The sequence below is a fragment of the Canis lupus genome, chromosome X (genome assembly GCF_003254725.2).
Source record: "Canis lupus dingo isolate Sandy chromosome X, ASM325472v2, whole genome shotgun sequence".
In the NCBI taxonomy this organism is placed as follows: Eukaryota; Metazoa; Chordata; class Mammalia; order Carnivora; family Canidae; genus Canis; species Canis lupus.
In genome coordinates, this window is record NC_064281.1 from 105,610,786 (window position 1) to 105,635,364 (window position 24,579).

The 24,579-nt window shown below is 38.4% G+C and overlaps 1 protein-coding gene across 3 annotated transcripts in view; it reads left to right on the forward strand.

Moving 5' to 3' along the window:
- Nucleotides 1-23,364, forward strand: part of HPRT1 (hypoxanthine phosphoribosyltransferase 1) — a 38,384-nt gene extending 15,020 nt beyond the window's left edge. For all 3 annotated transcript variants that reach the window (XM_025431372.3, XM_025431373.3, XM_025431371.2), the window contains exons 3-9: nucleotides 854-1,037; nucleotides 11,099-11,164; nucleotides 14,740-14,757; nucleotides 17,125-17,207; nucleotides 21,833-21,879; nucleotides 22,052-22,128; nucleotides 22,652-23,364. In XM_025431372.3, coding sequence (XP_025287157.1) covers nucleotides 854-1,037; nucleotides 11,099-11,164; nucleotides 14,740-14,757; nucleotides 17,125-17,207; nucleotides 21,833-21,879; nucleotides 22,052-22,128; nucleotides 22,652-22,699 — 523 coding nt within the window. In that variant the 3' untranslated portion in view covers nucleotides 22,700-23,364. The remainder of the gene's footprint in view (nucleotides 1-853; nucleotides 1,038-11,098; nucleotides 11,165-14,739; nucleotides 14,758-17,124; nucleotides 17,208-21,832; nucleotides 21,880-22,051; nucleotides 22,129-22,651) is intronic.
- Nucleotides 23,365-24,579: the final 1,215 nt, after the last annotated feature.

Consider the following 24,579-nt stretch of genomic DNA (forward strand, 5'->3'; position numbering starts at 1 on the left):
CGATTAGCACACACTCTGTATGTTATATGTATTCTATCCTGTATTCTTACAACCAAGTAAGCTAGAGAAAAGAATATGTTTTTAAGAAAATCATAAGGAAGAGAAAATACATTACATATGGTACTGTATTTATTTTAAAAAATCCCTATGTAAGAGGGCTTGTGCAGTTCAAACATCAACTGTACATATTTTAACACACAGGTATGTACTATCATAGAGGTCTGAAGTTTATTGGACATTTTTTCATATTAGTATATTTAGAGCTGTATTGTGTATTTCGAAGGTTGCATAACATTCCATTTTCTGACCATACCATAATTTATTTAAGCAATTCTTTATTGATGGACATGCAGGATATCTCCATTATTTTGCTTTTGCAGAGTAGAATGGAATGTCTTCTTACACACGTGTTTGGGCACTTGCTTCAACTTTATCCACAGGGAAATTCTGGGTTAAGGGGAAGATATTTATTGAATGTTTTGATACTGCCAGATTATCCCAAAAGGTTACTGTAATTTATACTCCCAGTGATATATGAGAATGCTCTTTTTTTTTTTTACAATTTCTTATAATGTATATTATCAGGAAAATTTCATTTAGTCAGAATTTGCCAATCTGATATGTGGAAATGGTATTTTAATTTGCATTTTGAAAGTTCATGATAGGTGTTACAGTGTACCTGGTTTTTGAAGATTTTTAAGTTTTTATTTTCACTTTATGAAGCAAGGATATAATTCATGGGGGGCAAAGGATGTGTTTTGTGGAAGTGTAATGCCTAAGGGGGTTGTTATAGAGTTAAATATATTTCTATTATAAGTTAACTTTTGTTAAATTCCTGATTTTATTTCTGTAGGACTGAGCGGCTTGCTCGAGATGTGATGAAGGAAATGGGAGGCCATCACATCGTAGCCCTCTGTGTGCTCAAGGGAGGCTATAAATTCTTTGCTGACCTGCTGGATTATATCAAAGCACTGAACAGAAATAGTGATGGATCCATTCCTATGACTGTAGATTTCATCAGACTGAAGAGCTACTGTGTAAGTATATCTACTCCTGAAACCAGTATCGCACTATATGTTAACTAAAATTTAAATAAAGATTATATGTATTATATATATATATATATTTAAGAAAACCATGGCAACTGTAGGTTTTCCTGTATGTTTTTGAAGCTCTGCAAACTATACTTACATGTTAATTTCACTTGGTTACAGTGAGCTTTTCTAATATATTTTCTACTGCTTTATAGCCAAGTGAATATTGTCTTTTTCAAACTAGTCACCTTGGAGGCTATACACTTGTTTTAAAGGATTTTTAGTTTGGTTTTGTTGCTTGGATTTTTTTAAAAACTCCTTTTAGGAGTTGCTGTTAGGACTTGGGAGCTATTTTTGAACTATACTTATTGTTACCAGATATATATCTCCTCTGGAGCTAGATTGATTGGGGGGGGGAGTGGTAAGTCATTTGCAGCTGAGTCTGATAAAGAAGGTGGGTCAGGATTGTTTCCTAGAAAGCCCATGTGGGGTGAAAGCACTGGCACACTGAAGAAACCACTTCTGATACAGTTACTGTGTGTGTGTCACCTGATCTCAGATGCTTCAGAATAGTGACACAGTAAGCAATATTGACACTGTGGGATGAGCCATAATCAGTGTGATCTTTACACATGGATTTCATCCTCCATCATTTCTTTGGTCATGTGAATGTTTGATTTTTGTGAGTTCGTGCTGTGGTTTGTTTCTGGTTGCGTGTTGCCATTGTAGTTCCCGGGAGTTGATTGTTTCTCTCAAAAGTGGGTTTCTCTTAGCTTCTTTGGGGGTTAGAAAAAAATGCCTGCTCTTTGCTGTTTCATAAATCCATATCAGGCATCTCGGTAGCAACTAGCCTTATGTTTATATTTTCCTTGAGAGTAAGACCACATATCTTACATCTAACTTTCAACCTTATTCTCTCGGTTAATCATCCATTTGACCCAAGTTTTTGACCTTTTCCACATTTTCATCAGTCCTACGGGTAACTCGAGAACCATTTAAGACATTTTCCTTATCCCCTTAAAACCTTTTGTGCTCAGATACCATGACATTGCTTTATTTTTTTTTCATTGCTTTAGACTTATAAGTTCCTTGTAACTTGTCAAAGTCTTGCATGAATTTAAAGAATTGTTTAAATACATAGTTTGGATTTTCACTCGCCAGAAGTTAGTTAGCTGGTTTATACAAAGATTTAATTCTGGTCAGTTTAGCTGCCAGCAGTATAGCTACCCAGCCTTTATTGTTGGCTTAGAGTTAAAATAGGTACTTAATGTCCATGGTATGCTTTCTTTTTTTGATCTTCTTAAGTGCCCCCCAGCATACACATATAACACATAAAAATTAGTCTTGTTACATTAGGTCTTCTATTTCATTTCTTTGGGATTTGCATAGAATATTCTTTCTTTGAAAGGAAAACTTGTAAAAAAAATGAAGAGAGTTTAATATGTCCTTTTTAAAAGTATTTTATGGTTATAAGAACAGCTTAAAGCCATAGAAACACTTTGACCCTTTAATGCCATTTTCTACTTTTAGGTTTTTTCCTATTAGTTTTAGATCTTAGAGGATTATTACACTGAACTCCTCAACTGATAAAAAGAATGCAGTCTTAAACATAAGCAAAGCAAGTTTTTAGGTTAGTTTTTACATAGAGAAAAATACTATCTGTTCTGTTTTACGTGGAATTCTGTGTGGATTTACTACTAAACAATAGAAACTAAATCCATATGCTTACTGTTGATTTGAAGTAACATTTCTGCCCCATTTAATCATTCATCAGCTCATCATGGAAAATATTCTCATGTACATATAAAAAAAACAGGCAACTTAATTTGATAAAATCATAAGAGAGAAATTTAAAATTGTTACAGCATCAGTAACATTGATGGTAGTATAGTTTCACGTGCTGATTTTCCCTAGTTTGAAATAGTGAATTAAACATTAACTAATCTGTACTAATCCTAAAGAAGTACTTCATGAACTATTAAATGTTTCTGGAATGTATAAAGAGCCATAGCAATATCAACACACACCATTTAGTTTTCCTTCAAAATAAAAATTACAGGGATCCCTGGGTGGCTCAGTGGTTTGGCACCTGCCTTCAGCCTGGGGTATGACCCTGGAGACCCAGGATCAAGTCCCATGTCGGGCTCCCTGCATGAAGCCTGCTTCTCTCACTGCCTGTATCTCTGCCTCTGTGTGTGTGTCTCTCTCATGAATAAATAGATTTAAAAAATAAATAAATAAAAATTACATTTTTGATTAAAGACTATATGTTTATTATGAAAAGCATACAGTTACAGAAAATGAAGGAATGAAGGCACCCTAAATTCTACTACCACTTTTATTTCTGATATTTTGAAGAATTTTCTCTCTTGAGTATACACACACACACACACACACGTACATCATAGTTTACATACTCTTAATCAGAGTAACTTGGTAGGATTTTATTTGTTTAGTACCTCTATGGAAATTGCCTGGGGATTCCAAATACCATATTTCATTCAATCTAAGATATCCCTGATGTTAAGACTCACCTCTTCTTTTTGTACTGCTAGGAAAAAAGACACTGTTAGTTATATTGTACGTTGCCATCAATTGTAGTATGTTGATTTCAGGGATATTAAAATGTGAGTGTGCATTTTAGAACAGTGAAATGTAGCACTTTATATTCAAAGACCCTTTCTGTTTCTAAGGCTCTGTGATATTCAGAAAAATGAAATGATAAATATGCAAATGTATTTTCTTTCTTGTGAGTTCAATTTTGAAGTACATTTTTTAAAAGACTTTATTTATTCATGAGAGACAGAGAGAGAGGCAGAGAGACAGGCAGAGGGAGAAGTAGGCTCCATTCAGGGAGCCCGATGTGGGACTCGTTCCCGGGACTCCAGGATCACGCTCTGAGCTGAAGGCAGACGCTCAACCGCTGAGCCACCCAGGCGTCACATGAAGTACATTTTTTTTAAATAATCTTTTTCATCATAAAAAAAAATAAAGCCTCAGGAGGAAAAGTTGTCAAACAAGTAAATGTTTTATGGCAATATTTTTGTGGGGGCCTTAAGTACAGGGAAAATGAGCCTGATTTACTGGATGTCCAGACAAAGTGGCTTACGTTAAAATGAAATTGTTCGTAGGATTTGAAATGTTGCAGAAAACCTTTTTTTGAGTTCTGAATTATCTCCACACACATTTGAGAACAGGAGGTGTAGAGGGGTGAAGTGACTTGCCTATGTTAATACAGGTCTTTGATTTGAACCCATACCTTTAAAGTCTTATTTGGGAAAACTTGTAACTGACTTGAATTCTCTAATATGGATTCCTTCCTTCCTTTTACTTCTTAATTTTCTATTAGAAGGTTTTTGTTGTTGTTGTTGTGTTGTTTTGTTTTTAAGAGGAAGAGGGTGGAAGGGGCAGAGGAGGAGGGAGAATCTCACGCAGGCTTCATGCCCAGCACAGAACCCCATGTGGGGCTGCATCTCAAGACCCAGAGATTGTGACCTGAGTTGAAATCAAGAGTCAGACGCTCAACCGACTGAGCCTCCCATGCACCCCTCCTAGTCAGAAGTTCTGTATGCAAACGATTCTTCTTGCCAATTGTGGGACTTTTTTTTCTCAGTTGCAGTCTGGGTGCATAAAGCTGTAACTTTCAATATTAATCTTGGAAGTTGCTTGATTAGTAGCTTGATTAAGCTATTTAATATATCAAAGATGTAATTTACCTTATAGTAATTTGTAAGAATGTGCCTATTTGAGTGAATTTGTTAAAGAAAATGCAGAAAATATTCGAATAGTTATTTAAATTGTCTCTTACAAGAAGAGATCAGTAGCTTTCAGTATGACCTTCTCCTTCATTTAGTCATTGTTTTGAGGTATGTTTTTCCTCCAGAACAGTTAAATAAATGTAAATGTGCCACTTTGATGTTGACACTGAATAGTCTAAAGCTTATCTTCTGTAAAGCTAATATCTATTTCTCTCTTTATATATACATCTATGTGTGTGTGTGTGTGTTTAAAGCATGTGTGAAAAAAAATAAAATAAAGCATGTGTGTGTGTGTATAAAGCAAGCAAAGTGAGTTATTGAATTAAGACCATAGACAAGTGGGGGGGTAGAATTTGTTCAGTTTAAATTGGTGGGAACAGGGCTGTGTACCATCTATGGTATAAGGAAACTTTAACAGAACTGGTGTCAGAAGTATATTTTATATCCATTTCCTGTGGATTTTCACTTTACATAGGCTGAGATATTAAACACTCTGTTTCTTGGAACATACAGGTAGTGTTCAAGTTTGGTCTTGTGAAACCACAAATTTCAGTATTAAAAATTTTAAGGAAATTGATTAATTCACTCAGCAAATACATATTGATCATCTGTTGTATACAAGGCCATACAAAGTGGTTCTGTTGAATATGTTTATCTTATGCGATCCTAGTCCCAAACCAGTCCTGGAATGAAAAGCATGAAGAGTGGTTGCAATAACTTCTGAAGGTTTTGAAAACTGTATTTAAAAACACTAGATATTAAATATCAGCACTGACTTCAATTTTTTCTAGTATTATGTTGTGCTAAATTGTGTCTTTGATTTGATTAGAGCAGCACTGACCAATAGAACTTTCTGTGATGATAGAAATGTTCTATGTCGGGACACCTGGGTGGCTCAGCGGTTGAGCATCTGCCTTTGGCTCAGGACGTGATCCTGGGATCCGGGATCAAGTCCCACATCGGGCACCCTACGAGGAGCCTGCTTCTCCCACTGCCTATGTCTCTGCCTCCCTCTCTCTGTGTCTCTCATGAATAAATAAATAAATCTTAAAAAAAAGTTCAAGTCTGTGCTGTCAAAGCACTTGAAATATGTCTTGTGCAACAGAGGGCCTGAATTTTTCATTTTATTTAGTTTAAAGAACAGTCAACTCTTGAACAATACAGGGGTTAGGGGTGCCAACCCCCTGCACAGTTGAAATTCTTGTATAATTTTTGACTCCCACAAAACTTAACTACTAATAGCCTACTATTGACCAGAAGTCTTACTAATAACATAAACAGTCAATTAACATGTATTTTGTATGTTTTCTGTATGTTATATGTATTGTGTATCATATTTTTACAATAAAGTAAGCTTGAGAAAAGAAAAGATTATTAAGGAAACTACAAGGAAGAGAAAGTACATTTACAGTGCTGTTCTGTATTTATCAGGAAAATCCTTGTATAAGTTGGCCTGCACATTTAAACCCGTGATATTGAAGGATCAGTTGTAATTGCCACATGTGCTTAATCGCTACTATATTGGATAGGGTGGGAATAGATGATCTAAGGGCCCTCCTTTATTAGGGCCCTCATTTTAAATTTTATTTTTATTTTTTAAGTAAGCTCTAGGCCCAATGTGGGGCTTGAACTCATGACCCCAAGATCAAGAGTCACATACTCACCTCCCCCACTGAGCCAGGCAGGTGCCCCTCACTAGTAGCATGATTTTTTTTAACGGATGATAATAGCTTTTTTTTTTTTTTTTGGAAGCAACATGTTCTTTCCAAAAAAATTCCTAAAATACAGGTCAGTAAAATACTCCCTGGGTGTGTATCCTTCCAGACTTCTTTTTTCTGCATATATTTTTAGAAAATTGGATATCTGCTGTTTTTCATCTGAGATACAGTCTACCTCTGAAAGCATATGATCGTAATATTCTCACTGCTGTTGATATTTGATCAGGGTACAGGAAAATGGCAAAAGGTCAGGATGATCACGATCAGGATGTGCAGAGAAAGCATGCTAGAGTGTGGTGTGTGGTGGACTGGAGCCTCGCTGAAGGTAGAAGCAGGGACTTTGCCAATAATTCTGTTCTAGGGCTCTGAAAGAACAGTCCCAAGTTCACTGCAACAAGCAAGCTGTGAGGTGCTAAACTCAGCTTCTTACCTCAGTACGACTTCTAGTCTTGCCCTCTTTGGAGCTCAGCTTTAGAGATTGGCCTCTGCATCCTCTTAAAATCAAGGGGTAGTGGAAGGGGAGGTGGGCAGGGGTATGGGGTGGCTGGGTGATGGGCACTGAGGGGGGCACTTGACGAGATGAACACTGGGTGTTATACTATATGTTGGCAAATCGAACTCCAATAAAAAATATACATATAAAAACAATAAAGTCAGCCTACAAAATCCCCTAAAAAAATTTTTCCTCCTGTTTGTCTCTCTCAGGCAGGTCTTTCCCAGCCCGCTCGTGATATGTTTTCCCACAGCTTTCTCTCCTCTTTTCCCAATACCACGCTGCAGTTCTTGCTGCTGCCTGGAGGGTTACAAAGTCCCTAGGGATATACAAATAGGAATAAACAAAGTTCCTTCCTATTTCTCTACTCATCTTTTCACCTAGACTCAAAAAAGGTAATTGGGGGCCCCTGGGTGGCTCAGTCGGTTGAGCATCTGACTTTGGCTTGCATCATGATCTTGGGGTCCTGGCATCGAGCCCCGCATTGGGCTCCCCACTCGGCGGGGAGTTTGCTTCTCTCTTTTAGACAAATAAAATCTTTAAAAAACAAAAAAGAAAGGTAATTGTACATATGAGACTAATGTAATGCTGTACGTTAATTATACTTGAATAAAAAACACCAGAAATCATAACTGCCATCTTAACACTTAAAAAAAAAAGGTAGACAAAATGGAAACACAGATGCTAAGAGTAGGTAGTTGTAGACCCAGAGAGCTTTTTTGGGAATTTTATGTAGTTGATAATGACACTCTGAGTTAAGGACAATTTGGGCTCGCTGGCTGAAGAGAGGGGAGATGGGATGGTAGAGAAGTGGGAAGAGCAATGCGTTGAGGGGGACTGTCCCCTGAGACTATGCCAGTCCCATCATCTTGTTCAAGATGAGGCATGCAAGAGCCACTCAATAGTATAGGAATAGAGTAGTAAGCTTGTTCCACCCAGGAGAGGAGAGAGGGAAGGTCCTCTGGTGGGGTAATTGATCCGTGGATGCCATTTCTATGCAATTGTGCACTTACACCTGTATTCTAGCACGGTGGACTGTAGCATTTTTCCTAGATAAATTTTTATTAGCCTCCATTGGAAAGGTGGCTGTTGACATGAAAAAAGCCTCGGAAAAGATTTAAGCTAAAAACCTTGGGGGCAAACAGTATGAAGATTTGGACACCAGTGGAGCAACAGTGTCTTGCATGTTTGAAGTTTTCTTTTCTCTTTCTCTATCACCATAGTCTTTGGATCATGTTTTGTTTTTTTGTTTTTTGTTTTTTTTTTCCATGATTCCATACTTTTCAGTTCTCAGGTCTTTTTATTCCTTTTCTTTTTCTTTTTTCTTTTCTTTTTTTTTTTTTTTTTTTAAAGAGGGTCTTTTGGAATTGGACTGTAATACCAAACTTCTACAGAAGGTGTCACTATCTACTTTGGTATATGGTGTAAATCTTTTACTGTGATTCACTAGTCTGGAAAGCTTCAGGTTTCCTACAGGTTTTTTTTGTTTGGTTGGGTTTTTTTGTTTTGTTTTGTTTTCTTGATGTTAATTACTTCTCTGTGTTTGAAACTCTGGGTTTTATTTTTATTTATTTATTTTAAAGATTTTATTTATTTATTCATGAGAGAGAGAGAGAGACAGAGACACAGGCAGAGGGAGAAGCAGGCTCCATGCAGGGAGCCCGACATAGATTCGATCCCAGGTCTCCAGGATCACACCCTGGGCTGAAGATGGCGCTAAACTGCTGAGCCACCAGGGCTGCCCGAAACTCTGGGTTTTAAGTTAGACTAAAGAGTGTCTGTAATTTCCTTAAGATGAGAAGTAATATGCTAGAATTTTTGCATATCAGAAGCCATACTTAGATCTGTTTAGTTTGCAACACTAAGTAGTTTTGGCCCAATTGTGTTTTTCAAAAATGATACTCCATAAAAAATGGACATGTATATAGAAGCATATGATGAGAATAGAAGTATATAAAAGTAAAAAGCCTTGTTATCCTCATTCTCAGTACTCAGAGGTATTTGATGTTATACATTTGTTTAGAATGCTGAACAAAAATGGTTTCATAGGCAACACATTGTTCTACTACTTGGTGTTTTTAATTCCCATGGCTCATGTCAGTGTGTATAGATTTTCGGATTTTTTTTTAATGACCTCATGGTATTACCTTGTGCAGATGAATTTAATTTAAATAGGTCCCTGTTGATAGACTTGGTTGTCTCCAGTTTTTCTTTTTTATAAATAGTTGATACACTGAACCTCCTTGTATGTACCTTTGCATATTGGTGAGTATTTTTATAGCACCAATTCCTGGAAGTGGAATTGCTGGAGCAAATGGCACACAGGCTTACAATTTTAATAGGTATTGCCGTATCATTTTCAAGAGAGGTTATGGTTATACCAGTTTATACTTTTACCAAGAGTACTTGTTTACCTCACTTTTGTCAACATTTATCATCAGGCTTGAGTTTTTGCCAGTGTGAATGGGTAAATGGTAGAAGTTCATTGTTTTAGTGTTTCTCAGATTGATAGCATTTTATATGTTAGGCCTTCTCTTCTGTGAATTGCCTATTTGTGTTCGTTCTTCATTTTCCTATTGGATTCTTAGTCTTGGAACCCAACACAATAGGAATATTTGTTACAGATCTTTTCTTTCAGTTTGGGTTCATGATATGCCTAGGATTTTACCCTTTCAAAGAATGTGAAAATATTTATTCTACATTTTCTTCCAGCCTGCTTATGGCTTTATTTTTTACATTTAGATTTTAATCCATCTGGAATTTACTTTTGTATATGCTGTGAGGTGTAGGGATCATACTTTATTTTTTTTCCCAAAATGGTTAACTACTTCATTGAATAATTTGTCTTTTCCTTACTGACTTAAAATACCATCTTTATCATATACTAAATCCTCATATATTTTCGAGTGCTTCTGGGCTGTATTCTGTTCCTTGGTCTCTTTGTCTATTCCTGTGCTGGCACAACATTGTTAGAATTACTGTGGCTTTGAGCAGCCTTGGGTGGCTCAGTGGTTTAGCGCCACCTTCGGCCCGGGGTGTGATCCTGGAGACCCGGGATCGAGTCCCCCATCGGGCTCCCTGCATGAAGCCTGCTTCTCCCTTTGCCTGTGTCTCTGCCTCTCTCTCTCTGTATCTCTCATGAATAAATAAAATCTTAAAAAAAAGAATTACTGTAGCTTTGGTATGGTTTGCTCTCTGGTAGGGGAAGTCTCAGCTCTTTTGTTTACCTGCTCTTTGGCTCCAGTACAAATTATGGTCATTATCACCACCAACTACAGTAGATATGGATGGTTTCCCTTTGAAACTCCTGTAAGGGTTTCTGCTGGAGTCTATGATAACAGAAAACTGGGAACCTAAGAGGTATGCCTGAAAAGACTAATCAGACCTGGTTTTCCAGACTGTTCTGAAGACAACTTGGGCCTGGGCTAGACTTTCGAGGACAGTATTTTTGGGGTTGAGTAAGATACAGACCAGAACATACAACTTTCTTGATTCATGGGATTGGTCTAGGGCCAAAACCAGACATCTGTCGTGCTAATAACTTTCTTCATGGTTCAGAAATCACCATGACCGAAGATGGGTGGCTGCTGTGATACTGCCCATTCAAAATTGTGTGTGCCCTATTTTGAGGACTCTTAAGAGTATCAAATCAGTAATGGCCAATTAGAACTTTGAAATTTTTACTAATCTCTAGTTAAAAGTTATCTTAGTCGTTCATTTCCTGAAACATAATTCTTTTTTTTTAATTTTTATTTATTTATTTATGATAGTCACAGAGAGAGAGAGAGAGAGAGAGACAGAGACACAGGCAGAGGGAGAAGCAGGCTCCATGCACCGGGAGCCTGATGTGGGACTCGATCCCGGGTCTCCAGGATCACGCCCTGGGCCAAAGGCAGGCGCTAAACCGCTGCGCCACCCAGGGATCCCCCTGAAACATAATTCTTATAGTTTGTATCGTTTAGAATATCCTAAATGCTATGACATTTGATGACTAATTTCTTAAATCTTCTAGTTCCTTTTCAATAATTTGAAATCTGTGTACATACACAAAAGGATATACGTATATATTTATATCTTTTTTTTTTTTTTAACTAGAATGACCAGTCAACAGGGGACATAAAAGTAATTGGTGGAGATGATCTCTCAACTTTAACTGGAAAGGTATGTGTCTTGAGAGGGAAGAAAAGAGTTCTCTTGACTTCATGCCAGGAGTCAATTAGTAACACTGTGCTTTATCACTGAGGCAGTTTACACAGTTAGTTATGCACTTAAACAAGGCTATTTAACTCTTGGAAGTGACCTAAGTTAGCTGTCTTTCCCTAGGTCATATAGCAAAGAGGCAGCAGAATCCAACATTAAACTTAAAGTCTAGATTGCAAAGGACTCCTGTCTTCCTCTGTGGTGATCTAACTGGGAATTCTTCTTTGAAAGTATATATATATATATTGGAGAAAAGACCGTCTTCTTTTTAAAAATCAGACTCACAAAGCAAAACATGCAGTGTCTGTAGTATCATGTAGTAGCTGTGAAAGTGTAGGTTCTAGAGATAGGCAGCTTTTTATTTTCCTTAAGTAAACTTTACACCCAACGTGGGGCTCAAACTCACAACCCCAAGATCAAGAGTTGCATGCTCTACCAACTAAGCCAGCCAGGTACCCCAAAATGGGTAGCTGTGATTCAAAGCCGGGCTCAGTACCTTTTCTGTGTGACCTTGGGCAGATTATTATTTAACCTATTTGTCTCTTATATGTAAGATGGGGACGATAATGGCAGCCACCTCACAGTTAAGAGCATTCAGTGAGATAAAGCATATAGACCTCTTAACAGCAGCTTCTGGTATTTCCGAATACTTAGTGAATTCAAACATACTACTATTTTTAAGAAATCTCAAAAAGAGTTTTTTAAATACATCAAGATTTTGCCAGTATAGACAATTGGCAGAAATAATAGAGGTATTAAGATATTTGAGTATGATTCTTCTGATGCATTGAAATGATTTTCAAGTACAATGACAAATGATAGGGTGCTATGTTTTTTCCAGCTGCCAGTTAGTTTTTCACTTGTAAACACTGCCAAATATAAAGGCATAATCTCATAAAAGTTTCATAACAATCTCATGAGGTAGATACTGTTACCCCTATTTTAACCCCTATTTTACAGGTCAGGAAGCTAAGACTCAGCAGATTTGAAGGGCTTATCCAAAGTCACACTGCCAGCAAGTGGTAGAGCTTGAACTTAAATGCAGGTCTTTCTGACCTCAAAGCACTTTTCTTCCTCTGGCTTTTAGATTTTAATATTTGCCGCTTACTTGACTGAGTATCTGTTAGGAAACTTTAGCCTACAGCACTTGTATCAAATTCTCTGATCCCATGTCAGGGTTTTGCCAAACTAATCTTGTCCTCCTCAACATCTTTTGAAAACTTCAAAAGAGAAATTATAATCTGTTGACTCTTTCCCCTCCTGCCCATCCTATAGACCACTGCCAGACCTATTCTTTCCTTTCAGCACACTTCGCCCATATTTAGAAGTCATTTGAAGCCCTTACTCTTATAACCAGTGTTTAGTGTTGGAAGGGGCCTAGCCTTCAAAGCCTCCTGGGATTCCATTTGACCTTGCCTTTCCCACCCAGTGGTTCTATCCTATTACGTGGCTTTTTGATCTTGAAAGGTCTCTTTCTAAAATAATTTTCTTTTCATGATAATCACAGTAGAGCACGTTTATGTAGAAAAAAAATCAAGACATCTCAGGTGAAGTTATTTCTTGGTGGTGAGATTGTGGGATTATTTAGACTTTCTATTTCAGTTTATCTTTTTGGGACACTGTGTGCAGATACATAGGTATATAAATATTTTCTCCTTTTCCAGTTAGTGGTTGAGAATATGAGCTTTGGACCCTGAAAATACCTCTTTACCACTTGGCTAGTTTTATGACTTAAGGCAAATCACTTGACCTCTGAGCCTCATTCTTTTCACTTATGAAGTAAGGATGTAGCTATTTGACATAAAATAAGCTCTCAATAAGGGTAGGATTTCTCATTCGTTATTTTTTTTATTTTTATAAATTTATTTTTTATTGGTGTTCAATTTGCCAACATATAGAATAACACCCAGTGCTCATCCCATCAAGTGCCCCCCTCAGTGCCCCTCACCCAGTCACCCCCACCCCCCACCCACCTTCCCTTCCACCACCCCTAGTTCGGTTCCCAGAGTTAGGAGTCTCTCATGTTCTGTCTCCCTCCCTGATATTTCCCACTCATTTTTTTCTCCTTTCCCCTTTATTCTCTTTCACTATTTTTTTATATTCCCCAAATGTCATTCATTATTTTTAAAACAGTATTGAGATCATACTCCAGATGCTACAATTTTATATCGGACAAATATGTAATCTCTCTGTATTGTACTTGATTTGTACAAACTCTCTCATATTATTAGAAGTCTATGATTATGACATAATCAAGATCGTGCAGCTACTTAGTATGAGAGTTAAGACTAGAATCCAGTTTCTCTGTTTCATAATTCAGTGCTGTTTTCAAACTATCACTCTATCCCATGGAACACATTGCTGCAGCAGTGAGCCACAGTTAGGATGAATGTTATTCTTCAAATGTGCTAGCTAGGGTAGAGAAAATGTAGGAGAAATAATCACATAGTAGGTGGTGAAACAATTATTGGTCCATTAATTGATTATATTCAGTTTTACTAAAGATTGAGGTTGCAGTATCTTGAAAAGACACAAAGTAGTTGTGATATGAGGAAAAGTGATAATACACACTATAATAATATTATGTATATTGTAAAATAATAGCAAAAGTATTTCTCAGCCAGAGTGAGGTTTAAGAGTCTACTATTTCTCTCTTGCAACCCTGTGGATCTTGTGCGCCCTACCTTGGTAGCCACTGTCTTAGAAGAATATGTAGAAGGTTAAAGTTTTGATGCAATAAGTATGTGACCAAGAAATAAGAACTACAAATACACAACATAGCATGAATCTTTCTTGTTACAGTGATTATAACCAGTATGTGAAATGTTACCTCGTTCCTATAAGAAATGTGAAATGTTACCTTGTTCCTATAAGAAATGTGAAATGTTACCTCATTCCTATAAGAACAGATAAGGACTCTTCTTTACCTTGGAGGTAATTGTTAGATGGTTTTTCCTGTATGGGCTCTTCCAGCTATAAAATCCTGAGAGGTAGAAATTGGTATGAGGGTTTATGGTGGAAGGAACCATTGGTACCTTTCTTTAGTTGAGTTCAAGAATATGAACACATCCAGAAAATACAGATCAGTTTCAGCCTAATGAGAAAATGGGTTTTGAATTGGAGTCCATATGGTCAATTAAGTGCATGATTTTTCAGTTATAGTACAAACCATCATAGTTATAATGTTAGAGTTGAAAGATACATACTAGTTCAAGTCCCTTATTTTACACATGGTAAACTGAGGCCCAGAGAAACTTCATGATTTGCCTAAGATAAGACTTCTGTTTAAAGTAATGAGAATTTGAAAAATGAACATATAGGTCAAATTTTATTTTTAAAAATTATATCACAGTGAAGATTTCATATTAAAGAGTTCCAAATTCTAGCAGATAGTCTGTTGTTTAAATCCGGGTTTGATATAGGAAACTATCTTAAAAACAAGAATTTGGATAATGAGTTTGTTAGGATGTGATTTGAGTTATAATTGGAAACACTGTCTGATTCATTGCACTGATTTTCATTTCTTTTTCTTCTAGAATGTCTTGATTGTTGAGGTAAGTTCTACATGCTTTTAATATGCAGTTTATGATTTTCTAACTTAGTATGCACAGTCCTAAAGGCAGTCCAGGGAAAGAAATTCCTCTTCATCAATTTTAATGGTGGGCTTGTGTTATAAGGGAGTGAGATTTTTTTTGTAAGAAATACTTGGTAATTTCTCTTTATTGGATAATTTATTGGTGATTTGTTGGTATATTTCTTACTCCTCTCTTTTGTGCCTGAAAGTTTTTTCTTTCTTTAAAGTTGATATATATCATTCCCATGCATGTTTTTTTAATACTTCTATTGCATGTATGTATCCATATGCAAAACATATTTTGTGACTTAATACTTTACATAGTGCTGCACTATACATATTCTCTCTTCCATCTTGTTATTTTCACTCACAGTAAGTTCTGAGGTTATTCATGTTGAGACGTATGTAGTTGGCTTAAAATGCAAAATAGCATTGCAGTATACAAGTCCACCAATTTATTGCCCTATGAATAGGGCAAGTCTTCCATTTTTCATACTATAATAGGTCTGCTGAGAGCATCCTTTTGCAGTACTCGGCCTGCACTTGTGTGAGTTCCTTCTATATATAGGCTTGACTGGATTGTAGAGTTGGTACATTTTCAATTTTGCTGTTATTGCCAAGTTACTCAACAGAGTGGTTGTATGCTTTATACTCTTACCAGTGGAGTGAGTTCTCATTCTTTATGTAAAATGTTTAAGGCTTAAGAGCACCAATAACCCTTAATTCATTTTTGTTGTTATAAATAGAAACTTAAGCTTATGGATCAAAAACTAAACAGGTGATACTGTTTTCAAGGATTCATGTACATAAATATCCCTGAGAACTGGTTGCTTGGTGGTGGTTGTTGTTGTTGTTTTAAGTAGGCTCCACAGCCAGTGTGAGCCCATTGCAGGGCTTGAACTCTCGGCTCTGAGCTGAGATTAAGAGTTGGATGCTGGGCAGCCCCGGTGGCGCAGCAGTTTAGCACCACCTGCAGCCCAGGGTGTGATCCTAGAGACCCGGCATCGAGTCCCACGTCAGGCTCCCTGCATGGAGCCTGCTTCTCCCTCTGCCTGTGTCTCTGCCTCTGTCTCTCTCTCTGAATAAATAAATAAAAAATCTTAAGAAAAAGAGTTGGGTGCTTAACGGACTGAGCCACCCAGGCACCCCTGGTTGCTTGTTTTTAAATGTAGATTCATTAATTCCACTTCAGATCGATTTTGTTTAAGGTAATGCCGCCAAACAAATGACCACAAACTTAGCAGCTGAAAATAGTACATGTTTAGTGTCTAGGCTTTCACAGATCAGGAGCCTGAGTACAGGTTACCTGGGTCTTCTGCTCAGAGTCTCATCAGGTTGAAGTAAGGCTGGAGCTCCTTTCTTACCCAGAGCTCATGATCCTCTTCCAAGTTCATTTAGGTCATTGGCAGAACTTAGTCATTGTGCTTATAAGACCAAGGGCCCCATTTTCTTGCTGGCTGCTCTCCGGGAGTCACTCCCAGCTCCTGAAGCCAACCTCATGTCCTTGCACGTGGCCTTCTCACATGGCAGCTGACTTCAAAACCAGTGGGAAATCCTCTGTCCAGTATGCTAGAGTTACCTCATATAATATAACTAAGCACAGGAGTGACTGTCCCATTACTTTCTCAGGTTGTGCTCACCCTGGGGGTAGAGAGTTATTATGGGTGTGTACACTAGGGGACGAGAGTCTGAGGGCCACTGGAATTCTAACCACCACAGCCCAGGGATCTACTTTTTTCACAAGTCTCCAGCCCTGATGTTTCTGATGACTCACAGACCCCTCTTTGTGAAGCACCACTTTATACCATCTGTGGAATATTTTCATTGAAGAACATTAGGGTTCTGGTTTAAGAAGTATTTTCCCAGTTAGGTTTGTTTTGAATAATGTCTTACTTTTGAATAAATAGCTAAGATTCATTTTCATATACAGTCATTTTATATAGTAACACCTTATTAATTCGGATGCTTTCGGGATCCCTGGGTGGCGCAGCGGTTTGGCGCCTGCCTTTGGCCTAGGGCGCGATCCTGGAGACCCGGGATCGATTCCCACGTCGGGCTCCCGGTGCATGGAGCCTGCTTCTCTCTGCCTGTGTCTCTGCCTCTCTTTCTCTCTCTGTGACTATCATAAATAAATAAAAAAAAAAATTAAAAAAAAAAAAAAATTCGGATGCTTTCAAGATGGTATAAAGCAGTGTTTCTCAGAGTGTGGTCTATTAACCATCTGCATCCGGGAGGGGGCTACACTGAAAAAAATAGCATTATTCTATTTGCACATGGGATTTTAGTATTTTGTGTTTATATGACTCCATTTTATTTGCTATTTAAATGTCTTGTTTTTTCTTAAAAGGATATAATTGACACTGGGAAAACAATGCAGACTTTGCTTTCCTTGGTCAAGGAGCATAATCCAAAGATGGTCAAGGTTGCAAGGTATGTATATGACATTTTAACAGGATATTTTCTTCATTTGAAACAGGATTAAGTTATTGCTTCTTTGTAAGTGTAAATGTTCTCAGCTTGTTTCATCTTCAAAAAGTAACATGATCTCAAATTTAAGACTCCTTAAATGTCCTTTGTAAATGATCTTGTCATGTGTTAACGAAGCCCTTCATTGCAGTCATCTCTTTGCTTAATACTGTTAACATTTGGTTTCCAGCATGGTAATAATGTCAACTTGTCCCGAGTAGCATGGCAGAAGATTCGGGACTTTTCTTGAAGAATTGAGACCAAGGATCCCAAATTGGGGTTAGTAGGTAGTAGGAAGGGGGTGGGTTCTGAGGATCCAGAGCTCCTGCAGTTGAATGATGTTGTGTCGACATATGTCATCCTCACCTCCAGGCCCTACCTGTGCTGTTTGGCTTTTGCTTTATTAGTTCTACCTTTGTTTCTAATTTAATTATAATTATACATAATTATAATTGTAGCTTTAATCCCTAACAACTCTGAGGTAGAACTGTTACTCCCACTTTACGCATTAGGATAGCAAGGCATAGGGAATTGTCCAAAGACACAGTGCCGAGCATTCTGTTTGGGTGAGATTTGAACCAGGGCAACGTGGCTTACGGTTCATGCTTTCTCACCTTAAGATTTTTTTTTCACCTTAAGATTTTGGTAGGGTAACACCTAGGGTGGTTTTTTAGACTTTGGCAATTTTATCTTTTCTTTTTAAATCTTTGGCCACTCTGTAATTTTGGGATAGGGGTCAGATAGTAATCGAATTTTTTTCCTAAATGGTTATTTGGTTTTGATAAACCCCTTTTAAAGGGGCAAAATAGGGATCCCTGGGTGGCGCAGTGGTTTAGCGCCTGCCTTTGGCCCAGGGCGCGATCCTGGAGACCCGGGATCGAATCCCACGTCGGGCTCCCGGTGCATGGAGCCTGCTTCTCCCTTTGCCTATGTCTCTGCCTCCCTCTCTCTCTCTCTCTCTCTCTGACCATCATAAATAAATAAAAATCAAAAAAAATAAAGGGGCAAAGTAAAAAAATAAAAATAAAAAAATAAAGGAGCAAAGTATCAAATATTGAGCATCTCTGAATCAGAGTGAGCCTCCTGATGAATCGTATGTCAGCAGTTTGTCCTTTGGGGCTTTCCTGATAGCTGATGCGTGTGTGTGTCCCTTTCAGTGGGTTTGGGACAAGTGTGACGAGAGAGTATCTATTAGTGATGCATTCTAGAGCACTGAGTAGCTTCCTCTGAACCAATCAGTGTACTTGCTTATTTCTCTACATGCCCTTTAGGATTTTCAGTGTCACTCTACTGTGGCAAAGGGTAGTCTGTAACCTCTTTCCTAGGGTATGGTGTGGAATTGAGATAGACTGCCTCATGAAAGATTTTGTGTGGCAAGGTGTAGAGTGCTCAGAGAGTACTTAAGTCCTTTCTTAGTGATAGGGTTGGCTAAGTCGGTGTTTCTTAACCTTTTTTTTCTTAATCCCTCCCTCACCATTAGATTTTAATATCACAGATATATATCCGTTTATGGTTTGTGTGTATTTGTGCTTGATACATAAAGAGAGTAAGCATGGCAGCTTATTCTGAGTAAGCTTACTCTTTTTATTCAGTGCAGGTTTAAGAATGACTAGATAAGCATTTTATTTATTTTTTATTTTGATTTATTTTTAAAAATATTTTATTTATTTTTTAAAAGATTTTATTTATTTATGCATGAGAGACACAGAAAGAGAGGCAGAGACACAGGCAGAGGGAGAAGCAGGTTCCATGCAAGAAGCCTGATGTGGGACCCGATCTTGGGAATCTGGGATCAGGCCCTGAGCCGAAGGCAGACACTCAACCGCTGAGCCACCCAGGCGTCCCAATTTTATTTTTTTTTAATATTTTATTGATTTATTTGACAGCTAGAAAGTGCACAAGCCGGGGGAGCGGCAGGCAGAGGGAAAAGGAGAAGTAGACTCCCTGCTGAGCAGGAAGCCCAATGTGGGGCTCAACCACAGGACCACAGGATTATGACCTGAGCTGAAGGCAGATGCTTAACCCACTGAGCCACCCAGGTGCCCCTAGATAAGCATTTTAAATTAAAGAGTTCAATTAAAAATTTAGACTATTAACTGATAGGAATGTCAAATGGAATGGCTGCTTTGGCAAACAGTTTGTCAGTTTTGTGAGAAACTAAACATGTAGCTGCCATACAACTCCAGCACTTGCATTTATCCCAGAGAAATGAAAACTTAGGTCCTCACAGAAATTCATATATGCAAGCTCATGGCAGCTTCATTTGTAATAGCCCCAAACTGAAAACAACCAAAATGCCCTTCAGTGGGTGAATGGCTAAACACACTGCAGTATACCCTTCCATGGAATCCTACTCAGCAGTGTGAAGGAACACATTATGGATCTACCCAACAACCCCGATGAGTCTCAAGGGAGTTGTGCTGATAAAAGCCAGTCTCGAGGGGTGCCTGGGTGGCTTAGTTGGTTAAGTGTCCAACCCTTGATCTTAGCTCAGGTCTTGATCTTTGGGTTGTGTGGAGCCTACTTAAAAAAAAAAAGCCAATCTCAAAAGGTTAACTACTATATGATTCCATTTATGCAACCTTCTTAAAGTGACAAAATGATAGAAATGGAGAACAGATTAGTGGTTGCCAGGGGTAAGGGAGGTGATGGGGGTGTGTGACTATAAATAAAGAGGTAGCGAGAGAGAACCTTGTGTGATGGAAAGCCCTGTATCTTGAGTGTAGTGGTGGTTACATGAATCCACATGTGTGAAATTGCACAGGAGTACACACACACACACACAGAAATATATGTGGGTAAGACTGGTGGACTCTTGATAAAGTCAGTTCCCCAAAGTCCCTGACTTGGTTGTGGTAATCTACCAGTATGTGAGCTGGTAGTATTGGAGGAAATTGGGCAAAGGGCACATGGGACCTCCCTATGCATTTTTCATGACTTCCTAGGAATCTATAATCATTTCAAAGTGAAAAATTCAAATAAGCTATTAACATTGGACTTTATATCTGCTTAGTAACTTCTAATATAGGCATAGCTCGTTTTATTGTGCTTTGCTTAATTACACTTTGCAGATATTGTGTTTTTTTTTACAGATTGTAGCAACCCAGCATCGAGCGAGTCTATAGGCGCCATTTTTCCAACAGCATTTGCTCACTTCATGTCTCTGTCACATTTAGATAATTCTTGGAATATTTCAAACTTTTTCACTATTATTATATTTGCTGTGGTGATCTGTAATCAGTGATTATGACTCCTGAAAGCTCAGAGGTGATGATTAGCATTTTTTAGCAATAAAATGTTTTTAAATTAAGATATGTACATTTTTTAGACATAATGCTATTGCACACTTAGTAGACTGCAGTATAGTGTAAACAACTTTTGTGCACTGGGAGAACAAAAAATTCCTTTGACTTGCTTTATTGTGATACTTGCTTTATTGTGGTGGTCTGAAACCAAACCGGCAAGATCTCTGAGGTATTCCTGTATAGTTTATTTACTTAAACAAATTGTAAAAAAAAAACAAACAAAAGGAAACCTATGTCTGTGTCCCATTCTCAGCAATTCTCATGTAATTGGTCAGCGGTGTGGCCCTGGGTATCTGAGTTTTGTTTTGTTAAAGTTCCCAGGTGATTCTGATGTGTAGCTAAGGTTGAAAATCACTTTATGTCCTTTCTAGCTTTATTTTTTAAGATTTTATTTATTAGAGAGAGAGCAGAGTGAGAGAGTGAGCACGAGCAGTGGGGAAGGGGTGGCCAGGGCAGAGGCAGAGGGAGAAGCAAGTTCTCCCCACTGAGCAGTTAGCCAGATGAAGGTAGAGGAGGGGGCTCCGAGGGGGCTTGATCCCAGGACTCTGGGATCAACACCTGAGCCAAAGGCAGACGCTTAACCCACTGAGCCACCCAGACACCCCTGTCCTTTCCAGCTCTTTAAATATATTTATCTAAGAAAGCATTAAATCCTAAGTTTTAGTGGGACTGCCTTTGACATATGTAAAGGCTATCAAAACAGTGTCAATAGCTTTTTTTAATGGCTGAAAAATCTCAACAGGTAGTACACACTTGGGTCACAAAAACTAGCTTATGTTAGAGGTGGCTTATCCCTACTGCAGTTTTTGCTCTCAAAAATAAATACTAGCTCTTCCAGCATGCTACTTATTTTTTAGCTTAAAGATCTCTATAAGCCACGTATTAAAAGTCTGAAAAGGTGATGCTCACATCTCCTGCACCCATTTGTAGTTTTAGGATTGGATTTCCAGGGATTCTGAAACTGCTCATTGGTACTCCCCATCCATTCATCCTTCAATTCACTGCCCCTCAGTGGGTGCATTAGTAGTCCGGGTGTAGCTCTTAGAACAGCCTATCGTGTTCTGGGTGAGGATCAGTCAAGGGCCTCCTCTGTGGTGTGAACCTACTGCTGCCTCTGCCCAGTGATCCCTGTGGTCTAGCTCCCCGTGTCAGTCTTTCTTTGGGTGTGTGGAAACCGACCATAGTATTCATGCAGGTAAAACCATGTTCTAGAACATTAATGTTCTCTTTCTTAATGCCCTGTCATAGCTCCGTATGTCACATGTTACATTTTGTAATTAACAGCTTGCTGGTGAAAAGGACCCCTCGAAGTGTTGGCTATAAACCTGACTGTAAGTGAATTACTTTTCTGTCAATCATTTAACCATCTTTAACCCGAACAAGTTTCATATGAAATGGCTTAGAGTTACTTTAGAGAGTATTTGTAGAGAAGGCACGTTTGTAAGCATTAGATTTGAAAATGATATTTTCTGTATCTAAATGATGACTTATGATTCTTTTTAGTTGTTGGATTTGAAATTCCAGACAAGTTTGTTGTAGGATATGCCCTTGACTATAATGAATACTTCAGGGATTTGAATGTAAGTAATGCTTCTTTTTCTCACTCTCATTTTTCAGAACCCATATAAAAATTTACGAAAGAGAAGAATTGTTTTCTCTTTCCAGCACCTCATAATTTGAACAGACTGGTGGTTCCCATTAGACACATAAAGCTGTAGTCAAGTGCACACGTCCTTAGAGCTGGAAGTTGGCCAGGCTGGAGTGACACTTCTTGCTGGCTGCAATAGTTGAACAGCTTTAATATACAATAACTGTCCCATTATTATTTCCGATGATAGATGTGGTCATAAGTAAGGAATAAATGAACTGGTTTGAGGCTTTTCACTCACTCTCCTTCAAACACCTGCCTCTGCTGTGTAGGCACGAAGCCTGAGAGTGCGTTTGGGCACCCAGGCAAGGAAGGTTAGGAAGACCACAGCAACCTCTGTTCAGGAAAGACCCTGCAGCACCGTACAGTTCACGCAAGCCATGCAGACTGCTCTTCTTGCCTTTCATTTCAGAATACGCTTTTCTAATGCAATTTTCTGGATTTTTATTTTATAGCATGTTTGTGTCATTAGTGAAACTGGAAAAGCAAAATACAAAGCCTAAGATGAGAGTTCAAGTTGAGTTTGGAAGCATCTGGAGTCCCATTGAATTCATATCATCGGTAGAATGTTCTAGTTCTGTGGCCAGCTGCTTAGAGCTTTACTGCATGTATTCTCTCAAGAATTTTATCCGTTTTGTATTTTAGAAATGTCAGTTGCTGCATTCCTGAAGTCTTTATTTGCAATATGAGCTTATAGACTATCCATTCCCTTTGGGTGGATTGTTGTTTGACTTGTGAATGAAAAAAATCTCTTAAACCACACCACTATTGAATGAAAATATTGAAATTGTATCTGTAAGAAACATTTAAAGAGGAGATATATTAGTTTTTTAATTGGTATTTTAATTTTTATATATTCAGGAAAGAACAGAAGTGATTGAATATTGTTAATTATACCACTGTGTGTTTAGAAGAGTAAGGAGCAGTCAGTTTTCATATCAATGACAGCATTTAAGGTATTGTTCTGTTGAATAAAACATATGACCTGGAATTATTTTACTGTTTCAGTAGTATTACCTGTATTTTCTCACTTGTTTGGATGATTTCCGGTGAATCTGTGTCAACAGTTCCTTTTAAATACAAATCAATAAATTCCAAAAAACTTTACCACATTTTGAATTCTTCAGTGTAAAAATCCTTACAATAAAGGCTGTCTCTTTAAAAGAAACTATGCATACCTATCATTTCTCTACAAATTAACCTAGTGTCGTGTTCCATCGGTCACCTTTTCCTTGTCTGTTAAGTTTTAGCAGCTATTTTAATTGTAACCTTTACGAGCACAGCAAATAGTGATTATCTGGTAGAATGGGTTGGTGGAGCTAGTGAAGTTCTTTTTTTTTAGATTATTTATTTATTTATTCATGAGAGACACAGAGGGAGGGAGGGAGGCAAAGACACAGGCAGAGAGAGAAGCAGGCTCCATGCAGGGAGCCTGACGTGGGACTGGGTCCCAAGACCCCAGGACTGAAGGTGGGCTAAAGGTGGCTGAAGGTGGCGCTAAACCGCTGAGCCACTGGGCTGCCTGGCTAGTGAAATTCTTACCGACGTCAGGGACATTGATTTTCAGACCCACAGTATACTTCATTACATGGCACCGTGTTAAAATAACATGGCTTTCTCTTGAAATTCTGTTAAATCATTCAGGTCGAGGTCTCGCGTACATCTCAACAGTTTGCAGACAGGTACCGCTGCTTTCTTTGTGTAGGTAATACCTTGCTGATAAGAACAGCACTAACAAAACCTTTTGTTTTCTGGGAGCTGGATGAACAGTTTTAAACCAAAGCTCCCGGTGGCCTCTGTGCTCCAGGTGAGGCGTGAACCGGCAGCCTCGGGAGCCATGGAGCTCCATCGATGCCTTAAAAAGTTTGCTGTCATTCCCAGTAGCAAAGTAGGGAACTTGAGGTAATAGTAGTAATTTGTTACAGCTCGGAACTCCCTGGTTTATCAACCTTTTCACTTTTGTTATCTCACTTCATCTTCATAACCCTGTGACATTGGGGTTGGTGTTGGCACACCTGGGGGTGGCGGTTGCCCTAACTCCTGATTCCTCCCCTCAGCCCCTCCCCTCCCCTCCTGGTAGGCTACCTACCCCTTTAGCTGCCTCCTACCACCCATCCCGCTTCCCTCCCCTTTCCAGGTGTGCTTCCCACCTTCTGTTAGGTCGAACCATGTGAAATGACCATTCTTGTAGATAAAAACAACAACAACAAAACTGTTGGCTGTTGGCAGTTTCAAGTGGCGTAACCTAAAAACATGCATGTGATTTACATTTTTATGTATGGTTTACTGTTGGTCTCCCCACACTACGTCTTCTAGAATGTAAGCTCCATAAAGAAGACAAGAATTTTTTCTGTCTTGTCCACTGACGTATACTCAGTCTTGA